The sequence below is a fragment of the Oncorhynchus mykiss genome, chromosome 20 (genome assembly GCF_013265735.2).
Source record: "Oncorhynchus mykiss isolate Arlee chromosome 20, USDA_OmykA_1.1, whole genome shotgun sequence".
NCBI lineage: Eukaryota > Metazoa > Chordata > Actinopteri > Salmoniformes > Salmonidae > Oncorhynchus > Oncorhynchus mykiss.
The window spans coordinates 19,914,226-19,939,756 of NC_048584.1; the positions used below are offsets into that span (position 1 = coordinate 19,914,226).

General features: G+C 42.2%; 1 protein-coding gene and 1 pseudogene across 1 annotated transcript; both read left to right on the top strand.

The window, feature by feature from the left end:
- Nucleotides 1–238: 238 nt before the first annotated feature.
- LOC110498763 lies at nucleotides 239–1,036 on the top strand (annotated as a pseudogene).
- A 710-nt stretch (nucleotides 1,037–1,746) lies between these two features.
- LOC110499123 (oxysterol-binding protein-related protein 7-like) lies at nucleotides 1,747–24,096 on the top strand. Its single transcript, XM_021576046.2, has 21 exons — nucleotides 1,747–1,938; nucleotides 9,126–9,369; nucleotides 9,628–9,768; nucleotides 9,848–9,901; nucleotides 9,992–10,105; nucleotides 11,488–11,649; nucleotides 11,812–11,965; nucleotides 15,697–15,818; nucleotides 16,241–16,330; nucleotides 16,630–16,653; nucleotides 17,135–17,306; nucleotides 17,409–17,500; nucleotides 17,633–17,795; nucleotides 18,400–18,683; nucleotides 18,965–19,102; nucleotides 19,208–19,271; nucleotides 19,445–19,523; nucleotides 19,617–19,912; nucleotides 21,748–21,874; nucleotides 22,050–22,172; nucleotides 22,332–24,096. The coding sequence occupies exons 2-21, from the start codon at nucleotides 9,229–9,231 to the stop codon at nucleotides 22,438–22,440; spliced, it is 2,649 nt and encodes an 882-aa protein (XP_021431721.1). The 5' UTR covers nucleotides 1,747–1,938; nucleotides 9,126–9,228; the 3' UTR covers nucleotides 22,441–24,096.
- The last annotated feature ends 1,435 nt before the right edge of the window (nucleotides 24,097–25,531 follow it).

A 25,531-nucleotide genomic window follows, 5' to 3' on the forward strand; every position in this document is an offset into this window, starting at 1 on the left:
ATCACTGTACAAAGATAATCATATTGACAGAAAGATGGATTGTATTGTGTAACTCACACCATATACTGTATTATTGGAATGTATACACATGAACACTTTTATTCCATGCAACACAGGTTTTATTGCCTGCATAGAACGGTAGGGCTCCTGAGTGGCACAGCGGTCAAACCAGTTTAGGAGGTCAGTGAAGTCCAGCGCATGTGTTTATAACTCAAAAACAAGCACAAGCAACCTGTCAATGTCGTGTGCATACTGGAGCTGTCTTTTCAGCACCACACAAACACACATCTATAGTTGTGTGGCGCTGAAAGGAGAGCTCCTCCATCCGGTCAGTTAGGAATAGCATCCGGTCAGTTAGGAATAGTAGTGATGTGAGCTGGTATCGAGATGTGGACTGATTTATGAGTCCTGGTTTATTCACAGGAAAGTGGCCTGGTGTTGCTCTTGAAAGATTTGCAGACAGTGTTCCAGGACTGTAAGATGATCGCTGTGATCCAAAACAACCCCACCAATTCAGAGGACATTCTGCTTCTCAAGAACAGGCTCTGCTAGCATGGAATCAACATTCAGTTTATTTATATTGTGCCTTTGAGGCAAATTGTATAGCCATTTGAATTTGGAAATATTTTAATATGACGTTTTTTACATTGTTTAACCATAGGTGATGAGGTCCTACCTGCCAGACAGCCCTTACATTAACATGGGGCCTCTATTAATTGGCCAGACTGTTATATTTGTTATTAAAGAGCCAAAGGTGAAGCAGATGTTTCTGAGTTTGAGGACCAGCCCCCAGGTGGTATTATTGGGTAAGTACAATCTGATGGTCCTACTTACTTTTCCTCCCACTGTTTTAGGGGCCGTAAATGGAAGACATTACTGAGCCAGCAGGGGGTGTGGAACTATTGCCAAGCTGTCGTCAGTGACCCTGGTCCAGGGAAAGCTGGTGAGCGGCCTGACCATGATGACCCCTCAGACAGCCTCCATGCTGCAACGCCACCCCGTCCACCACTCATTGCTGCTCCAGCAAAAAAAGTAAATGCCCCAACCTACTTGGTTAAAGAGGTTAAGAGGTAATCGTCTGGGCTGATCCTTTTTTAATATATCAAAATCTGAGTAAACATTTGCAAAAGTCATTACCAAGAGTCATGCATGTTGCAATAGTAATGAGAATCAGTCTAGCCAAAATAAACACAAGTGGTCTCGGGGAGATCCTGACAAATGCTAATCTGGGGATTACAGAATGTTCCCCTGGGTCAGTCTATTACCGATTACCGCTGCTATTCTGGGTTTGTGGGAGAGAACCTAACATATTCATCTCAATTCAATATCAGTCTGTCACAGGGCAAGCCCTACTAACCCACAGGGTTGCGTATTAATTGAATGTATGTGTGCTAAATCACATGAAGTATCCTATTCAAATAGCCCTCTTGAGTTTCTAATTTAACTATAGAAAATAGCTTTTCACATGATGTCAAAGCATTCGATCATGTGTATTCTATGCTGCAGAACAACATTGAAGAGACTTGATTTAAATGTCTTGTAAACATGCAGTTATCCAATAGAGATGTAGGTACAGACAAGCCTAGGTGCACCATAAATTGTCAGGTCTACATGTCTAGCAACACCCCATAAGCACATCTAATTCCTTAAGCTAATGCGGATAATGCCCTGGCCACATTGCGCAGTGGCACTGCTCTCCATGGATTTGGGGGATGCACATTTTACTCATTGCTTGAGGACAGGGAAGCCCTCATTGGCCGTTTCTACAGCACTTTTTGAAGGCATTTCTTGTTTTTCCCACACATTTGTTGAGAAAGCCATGGTCAACGATATGGTGAGGCTCTGTGATTTGACAAACAAATGGGAAATCACAAAGTTTGTTGGACATTTGAAGAAAAAAGAATTACCATGATGAGAGTGGTCACACATGAACTTCAGGTAAGCACACAGACTGATATTTGCATTTATTAAATGTGTAGTTTGACGAGATTACTTTTCAGGAAAGGGGAATTTCCAAGAATTGTATATGAATTGCAATTTCAACATTCACACTTTAGCCAACTAAACAAACAACCACATAACCAAAACAAGCTACAGTATTTATTTGGTTGACCTATTTCAAAGTGTTGTGATTGGACAAAAATATTGCAATAAATCAGATAATTATAGATTTGGCTAGTATAGAATACATTTGTTTTAACACTTTATTAAGCACATCATTAATCAGACTAGGATCTTATGGCTATGAAGGAGATGTTTAATCAATGGATGGTTGGAGAAAAAAAATCCCACATTTAAAACTGAATGGTTTTGTTCAGTTCAGACCATGAGTCAAGTTGTGTGGGACAATAATTCATAATGGGCTTTAGATAAGAGCCTCCTTGCCCCTATTTAACCCTTGTGATGAGGCCCAAGGTTATGCCTTTATGCATAGTGCTTTCTTGACAGTAACAAGTAGTTTGTATTATTTAACTACATAGCAAGTTGACTCACTTGTTTGATCACCACCTTCATCCTGTCTGTGGTACACTCACGCAATTGTCAGACAGTGGCATCAGAGTTTTCAATCCCAGAGGCACAACATCGCGATACTTCCAGGAACGCATCGCAAATCAGACTCGACAGACCAGACCGAGGTTTGGCAAGTCATTGGAAGAAATCTAAAATGTGTTTAAATAAACATTTTCTAATTCAAAAGGCAAAACCTAGGTTCGAACCTATATAGTGCGTTAGGAAGGTATTCAGACCCCTTTACTTTTTCCACATTACAGCCTTATTCTAAAATGGACTAAATTGTTTTTTCCCCTCATCAATCTACACACAATACCCCATAATGACTGAGCAAAAACAGTTTTTTTCCTTTCAATTTTAGCAAATTTATTCAACCCCCCCACATTTACATAAGTATTCAGACCCTTTACTCAGTACTTTGTTGAAACACCTTTGGCAGCTATTACAACATCAAGTCTCCTTGGGTATGATGCTACAAGCTTGGGTCACCTGTATTTGGGGAGTTTCTCTCATTCTTCTCTGCAGGTCCTCTCAAACTCTGTCAGGTTGGATGGGAAGTGTCGCTGCACAGCTATTTCAAATCAAAGTGTATTTGTTACGTGTGCCGAATACAAACAGGTGTAGACCTTACAGTCAAATGCTTACTTACAGGCTCTAACCAATAGTGCAAAAAAGGTATTACGCGAACAATAGGTAGGTAAAGAAATAAAACAGTAAAAATTACAGTAGCGAGGCTACATACAGACACCGGTTAGTCAGGCTGATTGAGGTAATATGTACATGTAGATATAGTTAAAGTGACTATGCATATACAGTATGAACAGAGAGTAGCAGTAGCGTAAAAGAGGGGTTGGCGGGTGGTGGGTGGCGGGACACAATGCAGATAGCCCGGTTAGCCAATGTGCGGGAGCATTGGTTGGTCGGCCCAATTGAGGTAGTATGTACATGAAGGTATAGTTAAAGTGACTATGCATATATGATAAACAGAGAGTAGCAGCAGCGTACTGTGGTCTTTGACAATTTTTAGGGCCTTCCTCTGACATCGCCTGGTCTAGAGGTCCTGGATGGCAGGCAGTTTAGCCCCAGTGATGTACTGGGCTGTACGCACTACCCTCTGTAGTGCCTTGCGATCAGAGGCCGAGCAATTGCCGTAACAGGCAGTGATGCAACCAGATGCTCTCGATGTTGCAGCTGTAGAACTTTTTCAGGATCTCAGGACCCATGCCAAATCTTTTTAGTTTCCTGAGAGGGAATAGGCTTTGTCGTGCCCTCTTCACGACTGTCTTGGTGTGTTTGGACCATTCTAGTTTGTTGTTGATGTGGACACCAAGGAACTTGAAGCTCTCAACCTGCTCCACTACAGCCCTGTCGATGAGAATGGGGGTGTGCTCGGTCCTCCTTTTCCTGTAGTACACAATCATCTCCTTGTCAACACAACCAAATATCAACATTTGAATGATACTTATCTTGGATAATTCCATCTGTGCTACTGTGCCACTGTCTGGCGTTAATTCTAGTTTGTCTACAATTAATAATTGATATGTTGGATTCACGTCTCCATCTCAACCAAACATCCTATTATTTAACTTAGATTTTTGAAATGGAGATGTGAATCCAACATATACATAATTAATTTGAAAACAAACTGGAATTAAATCCAGACAATGGTACAGATGGAACTATCCAAGTAAAATATACATCTCCTTCAAATGTTGATATTGGTTGCGTTGACAACCAAACACAATTCAATATCACTAATTATACCATGGCATTGTTGAATACTTGTTTCTGATTGGCAATCAGAAGAGCGTGCATTATGTAAGGGATAGTCAAAGGGCTATGCTTTCTATGGAAAATAATAATAGAATGTCCTTCAAGCTAATCAGAAATGAGTATTCAACAATGCAATGGTATAATTATGCAATAAGGCCCGAGGAGGTGTGGTATATGGCCAAAATACTACGGGTAGGGTCTGTTCAGTGCAACACGGAGTGCCTGGACACAGCCCTTAGCCGTGGTATATTGGCCATATATAACAAACCCCCGAAGTTCCTTATTGCTATTATGAACTGGTTACCAACATAAGAGTGATAAAAATACATGTTTTTTTGCATACCCGTCATTTACGGTCTGATAAAGTGCATTCAGAGAAAGTATTCAGACCACTTGACTTTTTCCACATTTTGTTACAGCCTTATTTTAAAATGAATTAAATACTTTTTCCCCTCATCAATTTACACACAATACCCAATACTGACAAAGCAAAAACAGGTTTATATAAACGATTGCAAATGTATAAAAATACAAATAACTGAAATACCACATTGACATAAGTATTTAGACCCTTTACTCAGTACTTTGTTGAAGCACCTGCTGAGATGGTTATCATTCTGCAAGATTGTCCTATCTCCACAGAGGAGCTCTGTCAGAGTGACTATCGGGTTGTTGGTCACATCCCTGGCCAAGGCCATTATTCTCTGATTGCTCAGTTTGGCCGGGCGGCCAGCTCTAGGAATGATGGAGGCCACTGTGTTCTTGGGGACCTTCAATACTGCAGAAAGGTTTTGGTACCCTTCCCCAGATCTGTGCCTCAACACAATCCTGTCTTGGAGCTCCTCGGACAATTCTTTCTACCTCATGGCTTGCTTTTTGCTCTGACATGCATTGTCATCTGTGAGACCTTATATAGACAGGTGTGTGCCTTTCCAAATCATGTCCGATCAATTAAATTTATCACAAGTGGACTCCAAATTGTAGAAACATCTCAAAGATGATCGATGGAAACACGATGCACCTGAGCTCAATTTCGAGTCTCATAGCAAAGGGTCTGAATACTTATGTAAATAAGGTAATTCCGTTTTTTATTTGTATATATTTGCAAAAATGTAAAGAAACAGTTTTCGCATTGTCATTATGGGGTATTGTATGTAGATTGATGAGGCTCTTTTTTTATTTAATCGATTTTAGAATAAGGCTGTAACGTAACAAAATGTGGAAAAAGTGTAGGGGTCTGAATACTTTCTGAATGTACTGCATACCACGGCTGTCAGCAAATCAGCATTCAGGGCTGAAGCAGTTTATAATTATGCAATAAGGCACAAGGGAGTATATTGGCCATATACCATAACCCTCGGGCCTTATTGCTTAAATAACGCAAACAGTATATCAGCGAGGTAGAATAGTTCTTAATTCCCCTTTGAAGGTACAATGTACTTTCCATGTAGATTCCACGCCACAATACGTTGGAAAATGACTTTGAAACAACGTTGATTCCACCAGTTTGTGCCCAGTTGGAAGTTTGTTCGAACTGATTTGTGTTCAAGCGGCAGTGGAGTCACCAAAGATATTTATAACCAACCCAAGATAGTTCATTTGTGTCGTTTTCAATGGGAGTAAATTAAGCATAGTGAGCAGAATATGCAAGGAGGTGGGCAGAGCCAAGCATGTGTGCAGCGTGTTCTAGCATGTATTTGCATATTTATGTTAGGGAACGCCTTCTCTGTGAAGTACACATATACAATAACTAAATTCACCCTTGCACACCTTGTAAACAACATTTTGGCAAAGGGTCACGTCTACAAAACTTAGTGTACTCTGTTTGCAACTGATAATAGTTTTGGGAATAGAAAACTGTATTGAGATCAGACTTTTCTTTGGTGAGAAAATCATCAGAATGTCGGCCCAGTGCCACCTCACTCCATACATATGTATACATACGGTGAAACAGCTGGCCCATTGTTCTATCTGTGACCTCACAGTGACAGCACTGAGCAGCAGCTGAAAGGAGGTAGACTAATGGATCCCGCATGCGTAGAAATCTCCGTATTTTTAGCAAAGAGCAAGTTGGGTTCCTGAAAATCCGGAACCGCAGCCACTCCGCTATGGGTTGTAGCCTATAGTTTTTGTATTTTTAGGAATATAACTTCTTGCCACTGTGAGGCAGTAATACATAAGGTGATGGGTCAGGTCATAGGTTTGGTTAGTTATAAACGTAGACTCATCGAGATGACGTAGATGCACAAAGTAAACCGTAGTAGTGGGTACATTTCCGTAACAACAAAGAGCAATTAAAGGTGAGGCCTAAAGGAGAAGTTGTATTTTTTACAACCAAATCTCTGTTTTTTTATGTTATAGAAAGGTCCAGACATCTTTTTTGAGATTTCACTTGTTTTTGAGAAACTTACCCCAACATTGAATCGTCCTTTTAGAGACGGCAAGCTCTCAGTATAGTGATGCAGCTCTTTAGATGTTGTACACATGAAATTGTCATTCCAAACTTTATCTGCAATGTTATATTCCAGTTTTCCTTTACACTGCTGTGCAGGCCGGGTGTGTCTATGTAGTATACGAACATAATTCATGATTTTTACTTTATTTTAGTTAGTTTTGGAGTCAAAGATAATAGTTTCAGTAGAGTTTTAGTTTTTCAAATGGGTTTGTTAATTATTTAATTTCAGTTTACTAAATCGTTTTTTCATGATTATTTTTCGTTTCATTTTTCGTTTACGATAATAACCTTTTAGTATGGTTACTGTGGGTGCGAAATATGTCAGGACAAGTGTATATTTAGCATTTTATCAGGAATCAGGTAAGACCCAGATGCAGAAGTAAACATGTTTATTAGAGCAACAGGGGCAAAGATACAGGACGGCAGGCAGGCTCAGGTCAGGCAGAGGTCGGTAATCCAGAGGTGGGGCAAAGGTACAGGATGGCAGACAGGCTCAGTGTAGGCAGGGGTCAAAACCAGGAGGACGCGAAAAGAGAGATGGGGAGAAAAGCAGGAGCTGGTACAAAAACCGCTGGTAGGCTTGAACAAACAAGACGAACTGGCAACAGACAGACAGAGAACACAGGTATAAATACACGGGGGATGATGGGGAAGATGGGCGACACCTGGAGGGGGGTGGAGATAATCACAAAGAGAGGTGAAACAGATCAGGGTGTGACACATTTATCCTTTTGACGTGATATGAAAGTAGAGGGCCTTATGTTTCTAGAACCGAGTTGCAATTGTGAATCGATTCACGTTTAGATCGTGCCGGCCTATTTGACGGTTTTGACTAACATATCCTTCATCCTTCATTGACTCCCTGTCAAAATAAAATAAATTGATTCAGTTAGTTGGAAGTGGTCCCTTGAACATATAGATAATTGGTGTGATCAAATGTAAACCATAAACATCACCTAGCATGCAACATCCCCACATAGTATTCATAATCCAATGGATAAATTGCCCGCTTAAAAATGCCATGCAAGGCAATACACGGAGCATGCACTGTAATTGTGTATTTTTCTGTGTTGAGTAAGCAAGCTTGAAGCTTGGCTAGCAGCAAATCTCATTATCCAGTTCCTGACTGAGGTCAGAGAGGCACCCATCCCTACCTCTGTCCTCAACCATCACATGTAACACCAAGCCAAGCCAAGCATGCATGGGTGCACATGGACACACAGCCTCACAGCCTAACACACATCATCTAATGTGTTTTTGATGGCTGTAGACGTGTCACTTTTGCATAGGCCTAGCACTCCCATACATAGGCCTCAAACTTTGTTTTGTTGTCACCACTAGCTTCAGTGTTCTCTGCCTTGTGATGTCATTATTGCATGTGCAGGCGGGGTGTTGCTAAAAAAGACTTGGCTAAGCCAATTAGAAGGAAGGTTGCTAATCCTGTTCTCAGATTCCCAGCCTGTTGGGAGGAAATGAGCACAACTCTTACCAGCCTACAGGCAATGGCCTCTGATATCATGGCTCTTCCTTTACTGTATATTGAAATGGAAATGGTTATTACACTAGATGGGAAATCTGACATTGATCTTAAATAGCTTAGAGGCACAAATACCTGTAGTTCAAGGCTGAGAGGGATCTCAGGTTCTGTCACAAGCCCCCATTGAAACCATTTGCCAAGACCTAGATGTGGTTTTCGTATTTTAGAAATAACACCTGCTGTCAAGTTATGAATACAGGCCTCATATCTTCATGCAACGACCTCAGACAAGAGATTTGTGAATCAAACATGTTGAAGAGTCTCTTCAGCCTCTCATTCACATAATTGCAGCAAACAATTGTTCAATTCAGAATGGGCAATTTACTCAAAAAAAGCTACACGCCAGTGCTGATGGTCCCTTTCCACACCCATTTGGTCTACCTCAGATTTTGATGTGAGTCTGGCTACTATTGCAGAATTATAGCACTGCTTAGATTTGCCTTTAGTGAGAGAGTATTTGTTTCCTGACAAAATGCAGTCTTTCTGAGGTGAACAAGGTAGATCCAGTACAATCCAGGTAAGCCTAGGCCATGTGTTCAAGTGAAGCATCTCTCTGGGAACCAGATTAGAGTGAGTCCCCTCAAGTCCTCCGAAGTTTAGTATGTTTCACAGATTTGTGTCAGTGTTCAGGTGTGTTGGACACCTCTGGGGGAAGGGTGCATAGGATTTAGTACTCTTTTTCGGCCAAGAATGCAGCTCTGTTGAGGTGCCATTGAGATCATCTTAAATAACAACTATTTCAAAACCTTCCACGTACAGTGTCTGTGTTGTCCACATAAGTCATTGTTTTTTTCTGTAAAGGTTGTTTGATTATTGCTCACATTTCATGTGTTTTACTTTCTTTCTCAGACCCATACCCTCCTAAGATGACAGGGAGTTTGTAGCAGGACAGTCTCACTGAAAAATATACCATTAACACAAGGGAGGGAAGCCTGACATTATAATTAAAAAAATGGAATCATTTCAAAATCCTTATGGGGCCACTCTCAACCGCAGCCAATCGCTGATGAGTGGCCTGGAGAAGACCCCTCCCACCTGCAACAAGCCCACCCACTCTCGGAGCAGTAGCACTGCCTCCTCCCGTCACTCCCGGGTGAGTATGTCTCTTCCACCAAGAGAGTCACAATGACAAAGAATCAACATCAACAAATTCAATAAACAATCAACACATTCACAGTCACTGACAGAACTAATTAAATTCTATATGTAAGGAGTTTTAGGCCCATCCTGCACTTGTTCAAATATCAAATATCCAAACAAAACTTCAAACTGGATGTTAACATTTCACAAACAACAGGACTGTCTCTAGATGGTTGTTGATGTGTCTGTTATGGTGTTGTCTCACCCTCAGAACATTAAAGATTGGGAGGTGATGGACGACCTTCAGGTGGACGTGACGTCAGGTGACAACCCCCAGGACCTGACCATCCCAGGCATCTGTGAAGGATACCTCCTCAAGAGGAGAAAATGGCCCCTGAAAGGCTGGCACAAGGTCAGCAAACTGTCCATTCATCACTATTTTGGAAATTAGTTCATTTTGGCCTTAATTCATGTGTTTATCCTACTTTCAGAGGTACTTTGTGTTGGAAACAGGGATCTTGCGATATTCCAAAACCCAACAAGATGTAAGTGCACATTCTCTTTAATTATATATTTTAGTTAAATTATGAAAACCTCCCCATTAATAATGGAAAGCACTTATTTTTACTTTAAAGATTACAAGGGGAAAGCTCCATGGTTCATTAGATATCAGCCTTGCAGTCATGTCAATCAACAAGAAATCCAATCGTATCAATTTGGATGCAGGAGACATTCTATATCACATGAAGGTACGCCCCATCCCTTTCACCTTATTTTAGCTTGTTGACTGTACTACTACATACACTAACATTCAAAAGTTTGGTGTCACTTAGTGATGTCCTTGTTTTTGAAAGAAAAACAAAAATTTTTGTCCATTAAAATAACATCAAATTGATCAGAAATACAGTGTAGACATCGTTAATGTTATAAATGACTATTGTGCTGGAAACGGCAGATTTTTCTATGGAATATCTACAAAGGTGTACATAGGCCCATTATCAGCAACCATCACTCTTGTGTTCCAATGGCACGTTGTGTTAGCTAATCCAAGTTTATAATTTGAAAAGGCTAATTGATCATTAGAAAACCCTTTTGCAATTATGTCAACACAGCTGAAACTGTTGTTCTGATTAAAGAAGCAATAAAACTGACCTTCTTTAGACAAGTTGAGTATCTGGAGCATCAGCATTTGTGGGTTCGATTACAGGCGCAAAATGGCCAGAAACGAATAACTTTCTTCTGAAACTCATCAGTCTATTCTTGTTCTGAGAAATGAAGGCTATTCCATGTGAGAAATTGCCAAGAAACTGAAGATCTCGTACAACGCTGTATACTACTCCATTCACAGAACAGGGCACACTGGCTCTAACCAGAATTGAAAGAGGAGTGGGAGGCCCCAGTGCACAACTGAGCAAGAGCACAAGTACATTAGAGTGTCTAGTTTGAGAAACAGACACCTCACAAGTCCTCAACTAGCAGCTTCATTAAATAGTACCAGCAAAACACCAGTCTCAACGTCAACAGTGAAGAGGCGAATCCGGGATGCTGGCCTAGGCAGAGTTCCTCTGTCCAGTGTCTGTGTTCTTTTGCCCATCTTAATCTTTTTATTGGCCAGTCTGAGATATCGCTTTTTCTTTGCAAATCTGCCTAGAAGGCCAACATCCCGGATTCGCTTCTTCACTGTTGACGTTGAGATGGGTGTTTTGCTGGTACTATTTAATGAAGCTGCCAGTTGAGGACTTGTGAGGTGTCTGGAACACAGGAGTGATGGTTGCTGATAATGGGCCTCTGTACTTCTATGTAGATATTCCATAAGAAAATCTGACGTTTCCAGCTACAATAGTCATTTACAACATTAACAATGTCTACACTGTGTTTCTGATCAATTTGACGTTATTTTAATGGACAAAAAATGTGCTTTTCTTTAAAAAACAAGGACATTTCTCAGTGACCCCCAACTTTTGAACGGCAGTGTACATTATGATTAAACAACTTAATAAACTAAATTAATATAACTAAATTAAGTATTGTCCAAGGTTAAATTGAAGAACAGTTGAGTTGGATTACTTTTAGATACCTGTAGTAATTCAAATGAACTTGACGCCACTCTTCCTGTTCTTTTGTCTACTAGGCCAAGAGTCATGAACTGTTCTACATCTGGGTGACCAAGCTGAGTGCCCACCGCATGTTCAAGAAGAACGAGGCTGCTCAAGTGCACAATGGCTTCCTCCAGGCCTTGTCCCAGGGCACCAGTGTGGCTGGACTAGCACAGCGGAACGGCATGCAGGACGTGGTAATTTCTCTTTGTAGAGATCCAGTCTCTGTTGGTAATGATGGTGGTTCATAGTCTTGTATTGACTCTCTTTCTTCTCTGTCTCTGTCTGTCTGTCCGTCTGTCCGTCTGTCTCTCTCTCTCTCTCTCTCTCTCTCTCTCTCTCTCTCGTCCGTATACCAGTCTTCCTACCAACACTACCAAAGCACTACAGGCTCTTACATGGGTGAGATAGCTGCACCAACACTGTCAGAGTTTCCCTCGGTCAACCCTGGGGTGAATGGGAAGGTGTCAGCCTGGTTGCAACAGACTCATGACCCAGACAGCTGTGCTGAAGGTACTGCACTCTTATCTTGTATACAAAGTACACCCAATATGTTATAGTTATATACACTCAGGGCTCCCGAGTGGCGCAGCGGTCTAAGGCACTGCATCTCAGTGCTTGATGCGTCACTACAGACACCCTGGTTCGAATCCAGACTGTATCAAAACCGGACGTAATTGGGAGTCCCATAGGGCGGCGCACAATTTGCCCAGTGTTATCCAGGTTTGGCCGGTGTAGGCCGTCATTGTAAATAAGAATTTGTTCTTAACAAGAATTGAAGCTTTCTACCCATATCAGATCTTTGTCCTGGGAAATGTTCTTGTTACTTACAACGTCACGCTAATCACATTAGCGGATGTTAGCTCAACCCTCCTGCAGGGGGGACACCGATCCTGTAGAGGTTTTAACTGACTTCCCTAGTTAAATAAAGGTAAAATATCTATATTTTTAATTGTTTGTTAGGGCTATCAAATAAAATACAATTGTATTTGTCACATGCGCCGAATACAACAAGTGTAGACCTTACAGTGAAATGCTTACTTACAAGCCCTTAACCAACAATGCATTAAGAAGTTTTAAGAAAAAAAAGTTAAGTAAAAAAATAGAAAATGAATGTAACAAATCATAAAACAGCAGGAGTAAAATAACAATAGTGAGGCTATATACAGAGGGTACCGGTACAGAGTCAATGTGTGGGAGCACCGGTTAGTTGAGGTAATTGAGGTAATATGTACATGATAGACAATAAACAGAGAGTAGCAGCAGCGTAAGAGAGGGGTCTGGGTAGCCTTTGATTAGCTGTTCAGGAGTCTTATGGCTTGGGGATAGAAGCTTTTAAGAAGCCTTTTGGACATAGACTTGGCACTCTGGTACTGCTTGCCGTGCGGTAGCAAAGAGAACAGTCCATAATCAGGTTGGCTGGAGTCTTTGACAATTTTTAGAGCCTTCATCTGACACTGCCTGGTATAGAGGTCCTGGGTCGGATGCCGAACAGTTGCCATACCAGGCAGTAATACAACCAGGATGCTCTCGATGGCGCAGCTGTAGAACCTTTTGAGGATCTGAGGACCCATGACAAATATTTTCAGTCTCCTGAGAGGAAATAGGCTTTGTCATGCCCTCTTCACGACTGAGTGTGTTTGGACCATGATAGTTTGTTGGTGATGTGGACACCAAGGAACTTTAAGCTCTCAATCTGCTTTAAGCTCTCAACCACTGCAGCCCCGTCGATGAGAATGGGGCGTGCTCGGTCCTCCTTTTCCTGTAGTACACAATCGTCTCCTTTGTCTTGATCACGTCGAGGGAGAGGATGTTGTCCTGGCACCACACGGCCAGGTCTCTGACCTCTTATTGATGTTGGTGATCAGGCATACCATCGGAAAACTTGATGATGGTGTTGGAGTCGTGCCTGGTCATGCAGTCATGAGTGAACAGGGAGTACAGGAGGGGTCTGAGCACGCACCACTAAGGGGCCCCGTATTGAGGATCAGTGTGGCACATGTGTTGTTCCCTACCCTTACCACCTGGGCCGGCCCGTCAGGAAGTACAGGAACCAGTTGCAGAGGGAGATGTTTAGTCCCAAGGTCCTTATCTTAATGATGAGCTTTGAGGGCACTATGGTGTTGAACGCTGAGCTGTAGTCAATGAATAACATTCTCACATAGGTGTTCCTTTTGTCCAGGTGGGAAAGATTGCATCATCTGTGGATCTGTTGGGGTGGTATGCAAATTGGAGTGGGTCTAGGGTTTCTGGGATAATGGTGTAGATGTGAGCCATGACAGCCTTTCAAAGCACTTCATGGTTACAGAAGTGAGTGCTACGGGTCGGTTGTCATTAAGGCAGGTTGTGTTCTTGGGCACAGGGACTATGGTGATCTGCTTGAAATATGTTGGTATTACAGACTCAATCAGGGACATATTGAAAATGTCAGTGAAGACACTTGCCAGTTGGTCAGCAAATGCATAGAGTACACATCCTGGTAATCCGTCTGTCCCTGCGGTCTTGTGAATGTTGACCTGTTTAAAGGTCTAACTCGCTCGACTATGGAGAATGTGATCACACAGTCATCCAGAACAGCTGATGCTCTCATGCATGCTTCAGTGTTATTTGCCTCAAGGTGAGTATAGAAGTAATTTAGCACGTCTGGTAGACTTGTGTCACTGGGCAGCTCGCGGCTGTCCTTCCATTTATAGTCTGTAATAATTTGCAATCCCTTCCACATCCCTCGAGTGTTGGAGCCGGTGTAGTACGATTCAATCTTAGTCCTGTATTGACGCTGTGTCTGTTTGATGGTTTGTCGGAGGGCATAGTGGGATTTCTTATAAGCTTCCAGGTTAGATTCCTGCTCCTTGAAAGCGGCAGCTCTACCCTTTAGCTCAGTGTGGATGTTGACTGTAATCCATGGCTTCTGGTTGGGGTATGTACGTACGGTCACTGTGGGGACGACGTCATTGATGCACTTATTGATGGAGCCAGTGACTGATGTGGTGTACTCCTCAATGCCATCGGAAGAATCCCGGAACATATTCCAGTCTGTACTAGCAAAACAGTCCTGTAGCTTAGCATCTGCTTCTTCTGACCACTTTCTTATTGACTGAGTCACTGGTGCTTCCTGCTTTAGTTTTTGCTTGTAAGCAGGAATCAGGAGGATAGAATTATGGTCAGATTTACCAAATGGTGGGCGAGGCAGAGCTTTGTATGCATCTCTGTGTGTGAAGTAAAGGTGGTCTAGAGTTTTTTCCCTCGTTGCACATTTAACATGCTGGTAGAAAATAGGTAAAACGGATTTGAGTTTCCCTGCATTAAAGTCCTTGGCCATTAGGAGCGCCCCCTTTGGATGAGCATTTTCCTGTTTGCTTATGGCCTTATACAGCTCATTGAGTGCCAGCATCGGTTTGTAGTGGTACATAGACAGCTACAAAAAAATACAGATGTGAACTCTCTTGGTAAATAGTGTGGTCTACATCTTATCATGAGATACTCTACCTCAGGCAAGCAAAACCTTGAGACTTCCTTAGATTTTGTATACCAGCTGTTGTTTACATAGACCACCACCCCTTGTCTTACCAGAGGCCACTGTTTTATCCTGCCGAAAAAGCTTAAAACCCACCAGCTCTATGTTATTCATGTCGTTGATCAGCCATGACTAGGTGAAACTTAAGATATTACAGTTTTTAATGTCCCGTTGGTAGGATATACGTGACCGTAGTTCGTCTATTTTATTATCAATTGATTGGCTAATAGGACTGATGATAAAGGTAGATTAGCCTCTCGGCGATGGATCCTTACAAGGCACCCGGATCTTCGTCCCCGATAGCTCCGTCTCTTTCTCCTGCGAATGACGGGGATGAGGGCCTTGTCGGGCGTCTGAAGTAAATCCTTCCCATTCGACTCGTTGATGAAAAAGTATTCCTCCAGTACGGGGTGAGTGATCGCTGTCCTGATGTCTAGAATCTATTTTCGGTCATAAGACATGGTGGTGGAAACATTATGTACAAAATAAGTTACAAATAACCTGAAAAAACATACACAATAGCACAATTGGTTATGGTATCGCAAAACGGCAGCCATCTGCCAAACGTATAAATATAGGATTTTTTTGTACTCATTCAAACAATATCTATAGCTCCTAATTATCATGACTCATGGACGACCACAGTTAGGAGATACAAGTGTTTTGGTCTTAACTCCCCAGTAGAACTGTTCTAGGACCTGCCCTAACAGCATCTGTATTGTTTTTGCAGAGCTGAACCGTTGTCAGTTGGACCTGTCTGAGCTGAACCGGCTGGTCCAGAGGCTGCAGTCACTGGAGGGGGGGCAGCAAGCCTTCACCAATGGAGAGCTGCAGCGCATCATCAGCATGCAGGTGAGATGACGCAACACCACTACGGCCCAGTTCCAAACTAAAACTTCCTAGGATAGGTTTAGCAATGTGGTAATGGTTTCACCCCAGCCGTCTCAGAGGGTAGGATCAAATATCAACACTTAACCAGATGTTTCATGTCTACACATTTTCCCAGGGGCTAGGGGTGACTTTGGAACTAGGCATACCAGTGAGTTGCAGGACAAGGGTGTGAGCCATGCTCGAATGTAGTAATGTAATGAGACAACTGGCTCATCCCACTGGGCAAAAACTGGTTGAATTAACATTGTTTCCACGCCATTTCAACCAAAACATTCAACGTGACGACGTTGAAAAGGGAATTGAATTGAATTGAATTCATGTCTGTGCACAATGGGATGCCTGTTCAGTAATTTAAGATGAGTCTGTTTTTTAATTCCACCAAGAATCTTTCCCTTGAGAAACCCAAGAAGTCCAGGTCTGGCAAGATATGGGGTCACTCACGCACAATGTCAAGGGTGGAGGCCCTCGGAATGGTAAGACAGGTTTGTAACACATAAAGCATTTGGTTTTAGCTGTGGTTCTTAGATTAAATGTGAAGGTGATTTAGGAAAACTTTAGACTCACCTTTTAGTTTTGACTTATGGATATTGTTCCAGTGAATTTTCCAATGGATTTGGTACTAATATTCAGATATTTTTAAATCCCCCAAATCCTGAAAGTCTTAAAGGTGATTGTGTACCACTAACCAATCTGTTATGCATAGAATGTGTTGCTTTTGTGTATTAGCCAACCCAATCCCCTGATAACTTTTAGGCTTCTTTTTAATCCAAAGCCTTTTCGTGGGATTACAAAATCGGTGAGTCAAGACTATGACACTAGGCAGACTGCCAAAGCATGGAACAACTAGTCCTAATTTAGCTCTTCCATGTTGTCCAGACAGCCAAATATAGACAAAGGGGTATATTTGTTTACAATGGAAAGTAACATCATATCAGATGTAACTTTGGGGACAGAGTAAAGCAACGATTTTACAGTAAACGTTAATATCAGATGGACGATTGCAAATTGTAGTTGTGATAAAAGTTTGAGAAATAAGACATTTGTTTTGGCTAAAACCTTGTAGGACATACATGCTCCTAGAACTTGACGCTAGCTTTTAGCCTTCCATAGTAGTTATATTGCATGGCTTGTACACAGCTCTCCTTAATTTTCCCTCTAACATTTGAACATATTTAACATCTCACTAATGTGGGGAATCAGTGACTGACAAATACTGTAGAAAATGGCTATTCTGTTTGTTCTACTTTTTCATTCTTCACCATTCCTCAATTTTGTAGCTGTCCTCCAGTCACCTGAACAGCTCTTCCCAACTGGGTGCGTCTGTCCCCTCCCTCCCAGACTATGTACCCTCCATCCCAGACTACGTCTGCTCCCAGCTGTCCCCTCCCACCAACACCTCCGCTGAAGGCAAGAAGATCCAGCAGGACATCTGTACTTTGTCCCAAAGAGGTCAGAGCCAAATACACACAGACACACACACACTTTGCCTTCAGGTGTTACTGTTACTACTGATGCTAAATGTGAATTTCTTGATTTTCCTGTCCCCATCAGTGCACACGTCCCTCAAGTCTGTGCATGAGGCCTTGGCCCAGGAGCGTCAGAGACTGCAGGACACTTACCACCAATCAACCACACAGGCTGAGGTGAGGGTACACACCTTCAAGGAGACAGGTTTGGTTTACAATAGACCTGTGAGTGCTTTTCGTCACCGATTCTGTCTGTTTTGCTGTCTTTCTCATGGTGTCTATTGTTCGTCACTCTTCCCCTCTCTTTAGACTGCATCTGGGAACCAGTCCCGCCGCACACCCTCAGTGACAGACTCTGCAGCAGAGTATTTTGATGCGAGTGACGACGTCCTGAATGGGAGCTCCTCTGAGTCTGACGAGTCTGGTCTGAGCGACAGGACCACCAGCAACTCTGAACCCGAGGAGGGCCATGGTGAGCGTGAACACACACGCACATGCACACACACACACACACACACACACACACACACACACACACACACACACACACACACACACACACACACACACACACACACACACACACACACACACACACACACACACTGTAACCAGTTATCAATTAGAAGTAGTTTTTCAGTGTTGCGGTGTCACTACAGCCTGGGGTTCGATCCATGACCGGGAGTCCCATAGGGCGGCGTACAATTGGCCCAGCGTTGTCCGGGTGAGGGGAAAGTTTGGCCAGGGGGGCTTTACTTGGCTCATCACGATCTAGCAAGGTGGCGGGCCGGACGCCTGCAGGCTGACTTAGGTCGTCACTTGAACGGTGTTTCCTCCGACACATTGATGCGGCTGGCTTCCGGGTTAAGCGAGCGGGTGTTAAGAAGCGCGGCTTGGTGAGTCATGTTTTGGGGGACGCATGACTCGACCTTCGCCTCTCCCGATCCCGTTGGGAAGTTGCAGCGATGAGACAAGATCGTAATCACGAAGTTGGGGAGAAAAAGGGGGTAAAAATGTACAAAAATGAAATATGTTGTTTTTCAATGTATTGAAACATTTATACATTTTCCTCACAGCTTCGGCCACTCGTGAGTACCGTGCCAGCATCTCTAAGGCTCCCAACAGTGTTGTGCCCATGAACACTGGTCGCCGTACCACTCTGCCTGCCCACTGCCCAGAGAATGCCCATGTGGGCCTGATGCAGATCCTCTACAACAATATAGGCAAGGACCTGTCCCGTGTCTCCATGCCTGCTGCTCTCAACGAGCCTATCAACCTGATACAAAGACTGTGTGAGGAGCTGGAGTACTCCGAGCTGCTGGACATTGCCAACAACACACAGGACCCCTACCAGAGGATGGTAAAGATTTTATTTAAATACATTAATGTATATGTCTTCAATATTTGGTAACGCAAAGGATGTACGGCTTTTAGATACATCTTAAAGACACTGAATGGGAAAGTGCTCAAAGTAGCAGCATTTTTTCACATCAATAAACTACGATAAAGATTTTCCATACTGTCAAAGGTATATGCTAGAGTACAGTATACATTGAGCCTCAGGATTGAAAGGAAACCCCGTAACGACAGCTGCAGTATGTTAGATTAGAAGACTGAAGGTGTTTCTCTGTTCTTGCGTAGGTCTACATTGGTGCCTTTGCCATCTCTGGTTATGCTACAGCTCACTACCGCAACCGCTACAAGCCCTTTAATCCACTCCTGGGGGAGACCTATGAATGTCTGAGAGAGGACAAGGGCTTCCGCTACATCAGTGAGCAGGTAGGAGGACTGAACCTTCTCTGACATCCCTCAGCAGGACTGAAGAGTGACCAGGCCAGACTAGTTCTGTCAGATTCAGACTAGACCGTTCTTGTCTTTCATCAGGTTTGCCACCATCCCCCCATCTCTGCGTGTCACGCTGACTCAGATAACTTCTCCTTGTGGCAGGGTGAGATTTCTTGATTATAAATGAGCAAAACATTTATTCTAGTCAGCTAGCGATAAGCGTCTTAACATTTGCCTTGAACCATTTTAGATTTTTTGTGGTTGTAACTATACTATCGTACACTTGTATCAATACTGTTTCTCATGGAACTCAACATATTTATGTCACCTGAACAGACCAGCGATGGAAGAATAAGTTCTGGGGAAAGTCACTGGAGATCATGCCAACAGGGATCGTGAACGTCACTCTCCCAAGGTAAGTGTCCTGGTGGCCATTTCTTTACTGTCTACTCTCTCTAGCTGTTATAAAATAAAATGTGAAATGCTCTACCTTCAATCACTCTTTCAGGTTCGGGGACCACTATGAGTGGAACAAAGTAGTGACCTGTGTCCATAATGTCCTGAGCCAGCAACGCTACCTGGAGCACTATGGGGAGGTTATCATCCGTAACCTCAACAGCAACGCGTGCACTTGTAAAATCACCTTTGTCAAGTCCCGCTATTGGGGGTCGGACACCATCAAGAACGAGGTGCAGGGCACTGTGCTGGACCAGACTGGGAGTGTTATCCACCGGTTTGGGGGGTTGTGGCATGAGGGCATCTTCTGTGACACTTTTCCCACTCCGCAGTGTATCTGGAAGCCAAGTGAGTATCCCACCCACACAATGAAAAAACTCAAAGAGAGTTTAAAACAGAAATCTTGTATAAAGGCTTTATTTCTCCTGTAAAGAAAATTGGACTCATTATGTTCGACGCCCATTGAATACAAATATTTAGTATGTAGGAAGCCTATTTTAGAAAGACCAAGTTGTAAAAGGTCATTCTAAATGTGCAGTTTTGTCACACAACACAATGCCACAGATGTCTCAAGTTTTGAGGGAGCATGCAATTCAAATGCTGACTGCAGGAATGTCCACCAGAGCTGTTACCACGTGTAACCACGACGGCTGATGAAACTGGGACTTGGCACAACGGAATCATTTCCGCTCAAACTGTCATAAACCGTCTCAGGGAAGCTCATCTGTGTGCTCGCCATCCTCATCAGGGCCTTGACCTGACTGCAGTTTGTCATTGTAACTGACCTCAGTGGGCAAACGCTCACCTTCGATGGCCACTGGCACGTTGGAAAAGTGTGCTTTTCAGGGATGAATCCCGGTTTCAACTGTACCGGGAAGAAGGCAGACAGCGTGTATGGCATCATGTGGGCGAGCGGTTTGCTGATTCACGTTGTGAACTGAGTGCCCCATGGTAGCGGTGGGGTTATGGTATGGGCAGGCATAAGATACGGACAATGCATTTTATCGATGGCAATTTGAATGCACAGAGATACCGTGACGTGATCCTGAGGCCCATTGTCGTGCCATCCATCCACCGACATCACTTCATGTTTCAGCATGATAATGCACGACTCCATGTCACAAGGATATGTACACAATTCCTGAAAGCTAAAAATGTCCCAGTTCTTCCATGGTCTGCATACTCACCAGACATGTCATCCATTGAGCATGTTTGGGATGCTCTGGATCGACGTGTACGACGGTGTTCCAGTTCCCTCCAATATCCAGCAACTTCGCACAGCCATTGAGGAGGTGTAGGACAACGTTCCACAGGCCACAATCAACATCTCTATGTGAAGGAGATGTTTTTTTTATTTTTTAATTGTACCTTTATTTAGCTAGGCAAGTCAGTTAAGAACAAATTCTTATTTTCAATGACGGCCTAGTGGGTTAACTGCCTGTTCAGGGGCAGAACGACAGATTTGTACCGGGGATTTGAACTTGCAACCTTTCGGTTACTAGTCCAACTCTCTAACCACTAGGTTACCCTGCCGCCCCTCTGTCGCGCTGCATGAGGCAAATGGTGGTCATACCAGATACTGACAGGTTTTCTGATCCTACCTTTTTTTTTAAAGGTATCTGTGACCAACAGATGCATATCTGTATTCCCAGTCATGACACTTTTTTTTGGGTGCGCCAGGACCATTCACAGCGGAGCCCACTCAGTTTAGCTCAACACTGATTGGCTATTATTTTTATTGTTATATATTATATATATTATATATATATATCAAGGTAGGCCAAATGCTCGCTGTCTCCCCTTACATTCAATGCTACGGGCAGCAACAATGTCATACTCTTTTTACCCAGACAGCATCAGATAGATATGCTACACATACTGAGACAGAGGGGCACTGTTTCATTCGCTTTGATGCTTTCTCCGGTGAGATACATTCAGTCTTTTGCATATTGAAGGAAATGTATGAACACAGTTTTTTATGTTTGTTTATTTTTTTTCTTGATAAATGTTTTGGGGAGGCCTGGTTTCCCTGGGCATCCATGAATACACACCACATGTTAAGATGAATCGGTGTTTTAGGACATTTTCTCATGGTTAGTGGTATGCTAACTAAAGACATTGTGGTTTGAGACTGTGGTTACATTAGCTTATTATTGTAGCTGACCTCTTCTTTCACTGTGCAGATCCCCAGCCCAAGGACTACTACCTGTATTACGGCTTTTCCAACTTCGCACTGGAGCTGAACGAGCTCACCCCAGGCTTGAAGCCTCTTCTGCCCCCCACAGACTCACGCCTTCGCCCTGACCAGAGGTGAGTGGTGCCTCAATGGGCCTGATTATTATGAAACAATTTTACAAATCATGTTTTTATATTGATAGGTCCTTACATTTTTAAACCAGGAAAAATTCAGGGCCTTACTTGTTGATACGATGTGATAGGTTTGATGAATTGGAGCGTTTTGTTATGAGGTTTTTCTTTTCCTCAGGATGCTGGAGGATGGGAGGGTGGATGATTGTGATAAGTTTAAAGAAGAAGTGGAGGACATGCAGAGGGAGCGGAGGAAACAACTGGCTAAGAAAGGACAAGAGCACAAGCCACGCTTCTTCAAGTAAGTCCCTGCTCTTTTAGTCTTCAGTGATACTGAAGCAATAACAATCAGTGTGTCATCTTATATCTAGGATAATACTTCACCAAAAAATAGTTTGTAGCCCTAACTTCAAGGTATGCATTCAGTCATTTACATTTTCTGTTCCTTTTCCATATTCAGGAAAGCCGTGGATTCCTCTGGGAGGGATGTGTGGCTGACCAACGGAACCTATTGGAAATTCAGAGAGAACCCGGGGTTTGCTAACACAAACAACCTGGAACTATGGTGAGGAAACACACTGGGGCCATTTGGTGGCCTGCGAGAATCAAATGACAAAATTACCCAAGTCTGTATTGAAACCCAGAGGATACGTGGTGGGAATTGATGAAGGCTTGGATGAACTGTCCTGAGAAGCCCACCTTCTATCATCACCATCTTATATGCACTCCCAAGACAAAGAAAACTTCCAGGAAAGTCTGGAAACTACTTGGATCCACTGAACAGTCATCAGTGAACAGTCAAGTTGAAAATAGTTCCCAGAATTCCCTGAAAGTGTAGCATCACCTGTTCCATCACCTAAGAAGGATAAAGAGAGACTTTGTTCATTTTTCTAATGCATTTCTACTGGTACTTGTATTGTCCATTGCAATGTAGTTACGATCATTCCCTATTGTTTGTGTACATTTATGTTCCTCTATCAGGATGCATTTGCTGTCCAGAGCAGTGTTTCCCAACTCCAGTACTCGAATACCCCAAAAATACAAATTTATGTTGTAGCCCTGGACAAGCACACCTGACTCAACTTGTCAACTAATCAGCAAAGCCCTCAATGAGTTGAATCAGGTGAGTTAGTCCGGGGCAACAACAAAAATGTGTGCTGTTGGGGGGTACTGGAGGACTCGAGTTGAGAAACACTGTCTAGAGCAGGGGTATTCAACTCTTGCCCCATGAGGTCCGGAGCTAGCTGGTTTTCTGTTCTACCTGATCATTAATTGCAACCACTTAGTGTGCCAGGTCTAAATCAGTCCCTGATTAGAGGGGATCAATGAAAACAATCAGTGGGACTGGCTTCGCGGTCCAGAGTTTGAGTTTGAGCGGCCTCGAGGGGTGGAAGTGTGAGGTTAATTTGCTCAGGTCAAGAAAACATTTACTGTGGACTAATATTCAGAGATTGTATATTTTGAAATGTGTATTTTATACTCTCTGGGCTGAATCCTAACTAGATTTTTGTGTTTCATCACTCAACGTTTTCACATAAATCTCCCAAAGACATCTATGCATGATTCTTAGTTACGTGAGTGGATCTTAAGTTAAGATACAACCCTTTATGAATTATTGTTGAATCATATTTATTTCAGTGGCACTAGTGTATTAAATACCTCTCTTTTACAAGAGTTAATTTTAGTAAGTCAAACAATTTGACATGGGAATATAACCTATAACTTGTCATCTAGCTTGCATAAATTGTGCTTTTGATTTGTGATTTTAGTTAACACTAATAATGCTATTGTGATGATTAAAGATATTTCTCATGAAAGGGGTTACCAAGTCGAAACTGGTTGAGTGGGAACTGAATGTACTGTATTCATCATAATTCATCTGCTTTATGGTACCTTTTATAATGGTGAATTATGAGTATAATCAAATTATGATCAAACTAGACTTAATATCAACATGTGTAATATACTGTACAATGGATATATGGCTATTATTCAATAGTTTGTATTTACATTCAATGAGATACCAAACCAAACAGTTGTGATTTAAGATAGTTAAACTTTAATTCATGAATAAAAAACAACAGTACAATACACACGTAAGCCACCTTTAATAAATAACATTTTCCCCCTCTGTTTTCTGCCATTCAAGTCTTTTTTTTACATTAGAATAAATCAAACACAATATTTTGCATTTCTCTACTGCATTCCTGAATCATCTGAGTCTGTATCCCTTTCCAGCCTCCTCGGACCGATTGAGTTCATGATGATTTATACACCTCTATAAAACGTGAGGATAATTCATCTCACAGAATGGAAGGTGCCCTACTCCAAGACAAACAGTGCACATTAAACACAAAGGAAGATGATTCACTATCCAATGTTGGATGGAGAATTTGACCTTTCAAGTCAACACCTTATTCTCTAAGCCTTTTAAAGTCATCATTACTTCTGTAGACAATGGCAATCCCAGGGGACTACATTTCCCATTCACAGGTTTATTCTGATATTGGGGACATGAACGTTAAAGGATGGAAAATATCATCGGTTATGGAGTGTTTACGGAAGATTTCTATTGTCACGAGTTGGGTTTGTTTTGCTCATTGTAAGGAGTAAGATTACCACTAGGTGGCAGTTCTGAGGAGTCCACACCACACATACAGAATTCTCTATTTCCCCCAACAGAGACACTCACTAGCTGTCATGTTAGTGCAGGTTCAGTGCCAGTGTAACATACAAAAAGATACAGAGTAAAATGTCAGCACATTTCCATAGCATTTGATAAAACCAACGTTTTTAATTGCTCTTGCCATATTGAACACCTTATAAATAATTGCACTTAAATAACGTAAATAACTCTCCACCTCTTATCAAATAACTCTGATTTTTAAGTTAAGATATATTAAGAAACCTCGTCCTTTTTTTGTTTTTTTCATTTAAACTGCTTAAGGGTAAAACCAAAATGTTCAGGAAGCAATATAATATTTTTGTACAGTGTCCAGCATAAGATTCTGCATAAGAAAACATCTTGCTTGACTTTTCAAGTTCCAGTTTATTCCCTTTCCCTATTTAAAAACATGAAGTCAGTCCAATGTCCTGTGCGAGACCTTTACTGTGCTGCAGCATTATTCCATTATGATGGTGTCACAGTAGTCAAGATTAGTTCCGTTTAGGGATGTCTTTCTGTTTACAAACATACTTAATATAGAGTTCTGCAATACCACAGACCTGATTGTCTTTTCCATCCTATTGCTCCAGTTTTTGTCAGAGAATCCCTGATTAGCCTGACACAAATGGCAGAATTTCCTTTTGAAAGTTGGCACCTACTGTATATAAGTCATGAATGAATAATATAAAAACACTTTGATGAGGTCAACAAAATGAACATCTAGTATACTGTATATGTATGTTTTTTTTAAATACAATTATATCTTACATGAAGTATATTCAATCTTAGCCAGCAGTGTTGACTATAGACACACAGACCTCTATTCTTTTTTTTTATTTTAAAGTGGATGTGTTTGTCACCTTCCAGTGTGAGTGGTTGACTGTGTTTATGAGTCATGTTTTCATGGTTGGCCTGTCACTCACTAAATGCTAATTATACCATGTCTGTCCTCTGTGCATCATATACTGTAATCACATACTTTAGCTACAGAAGTG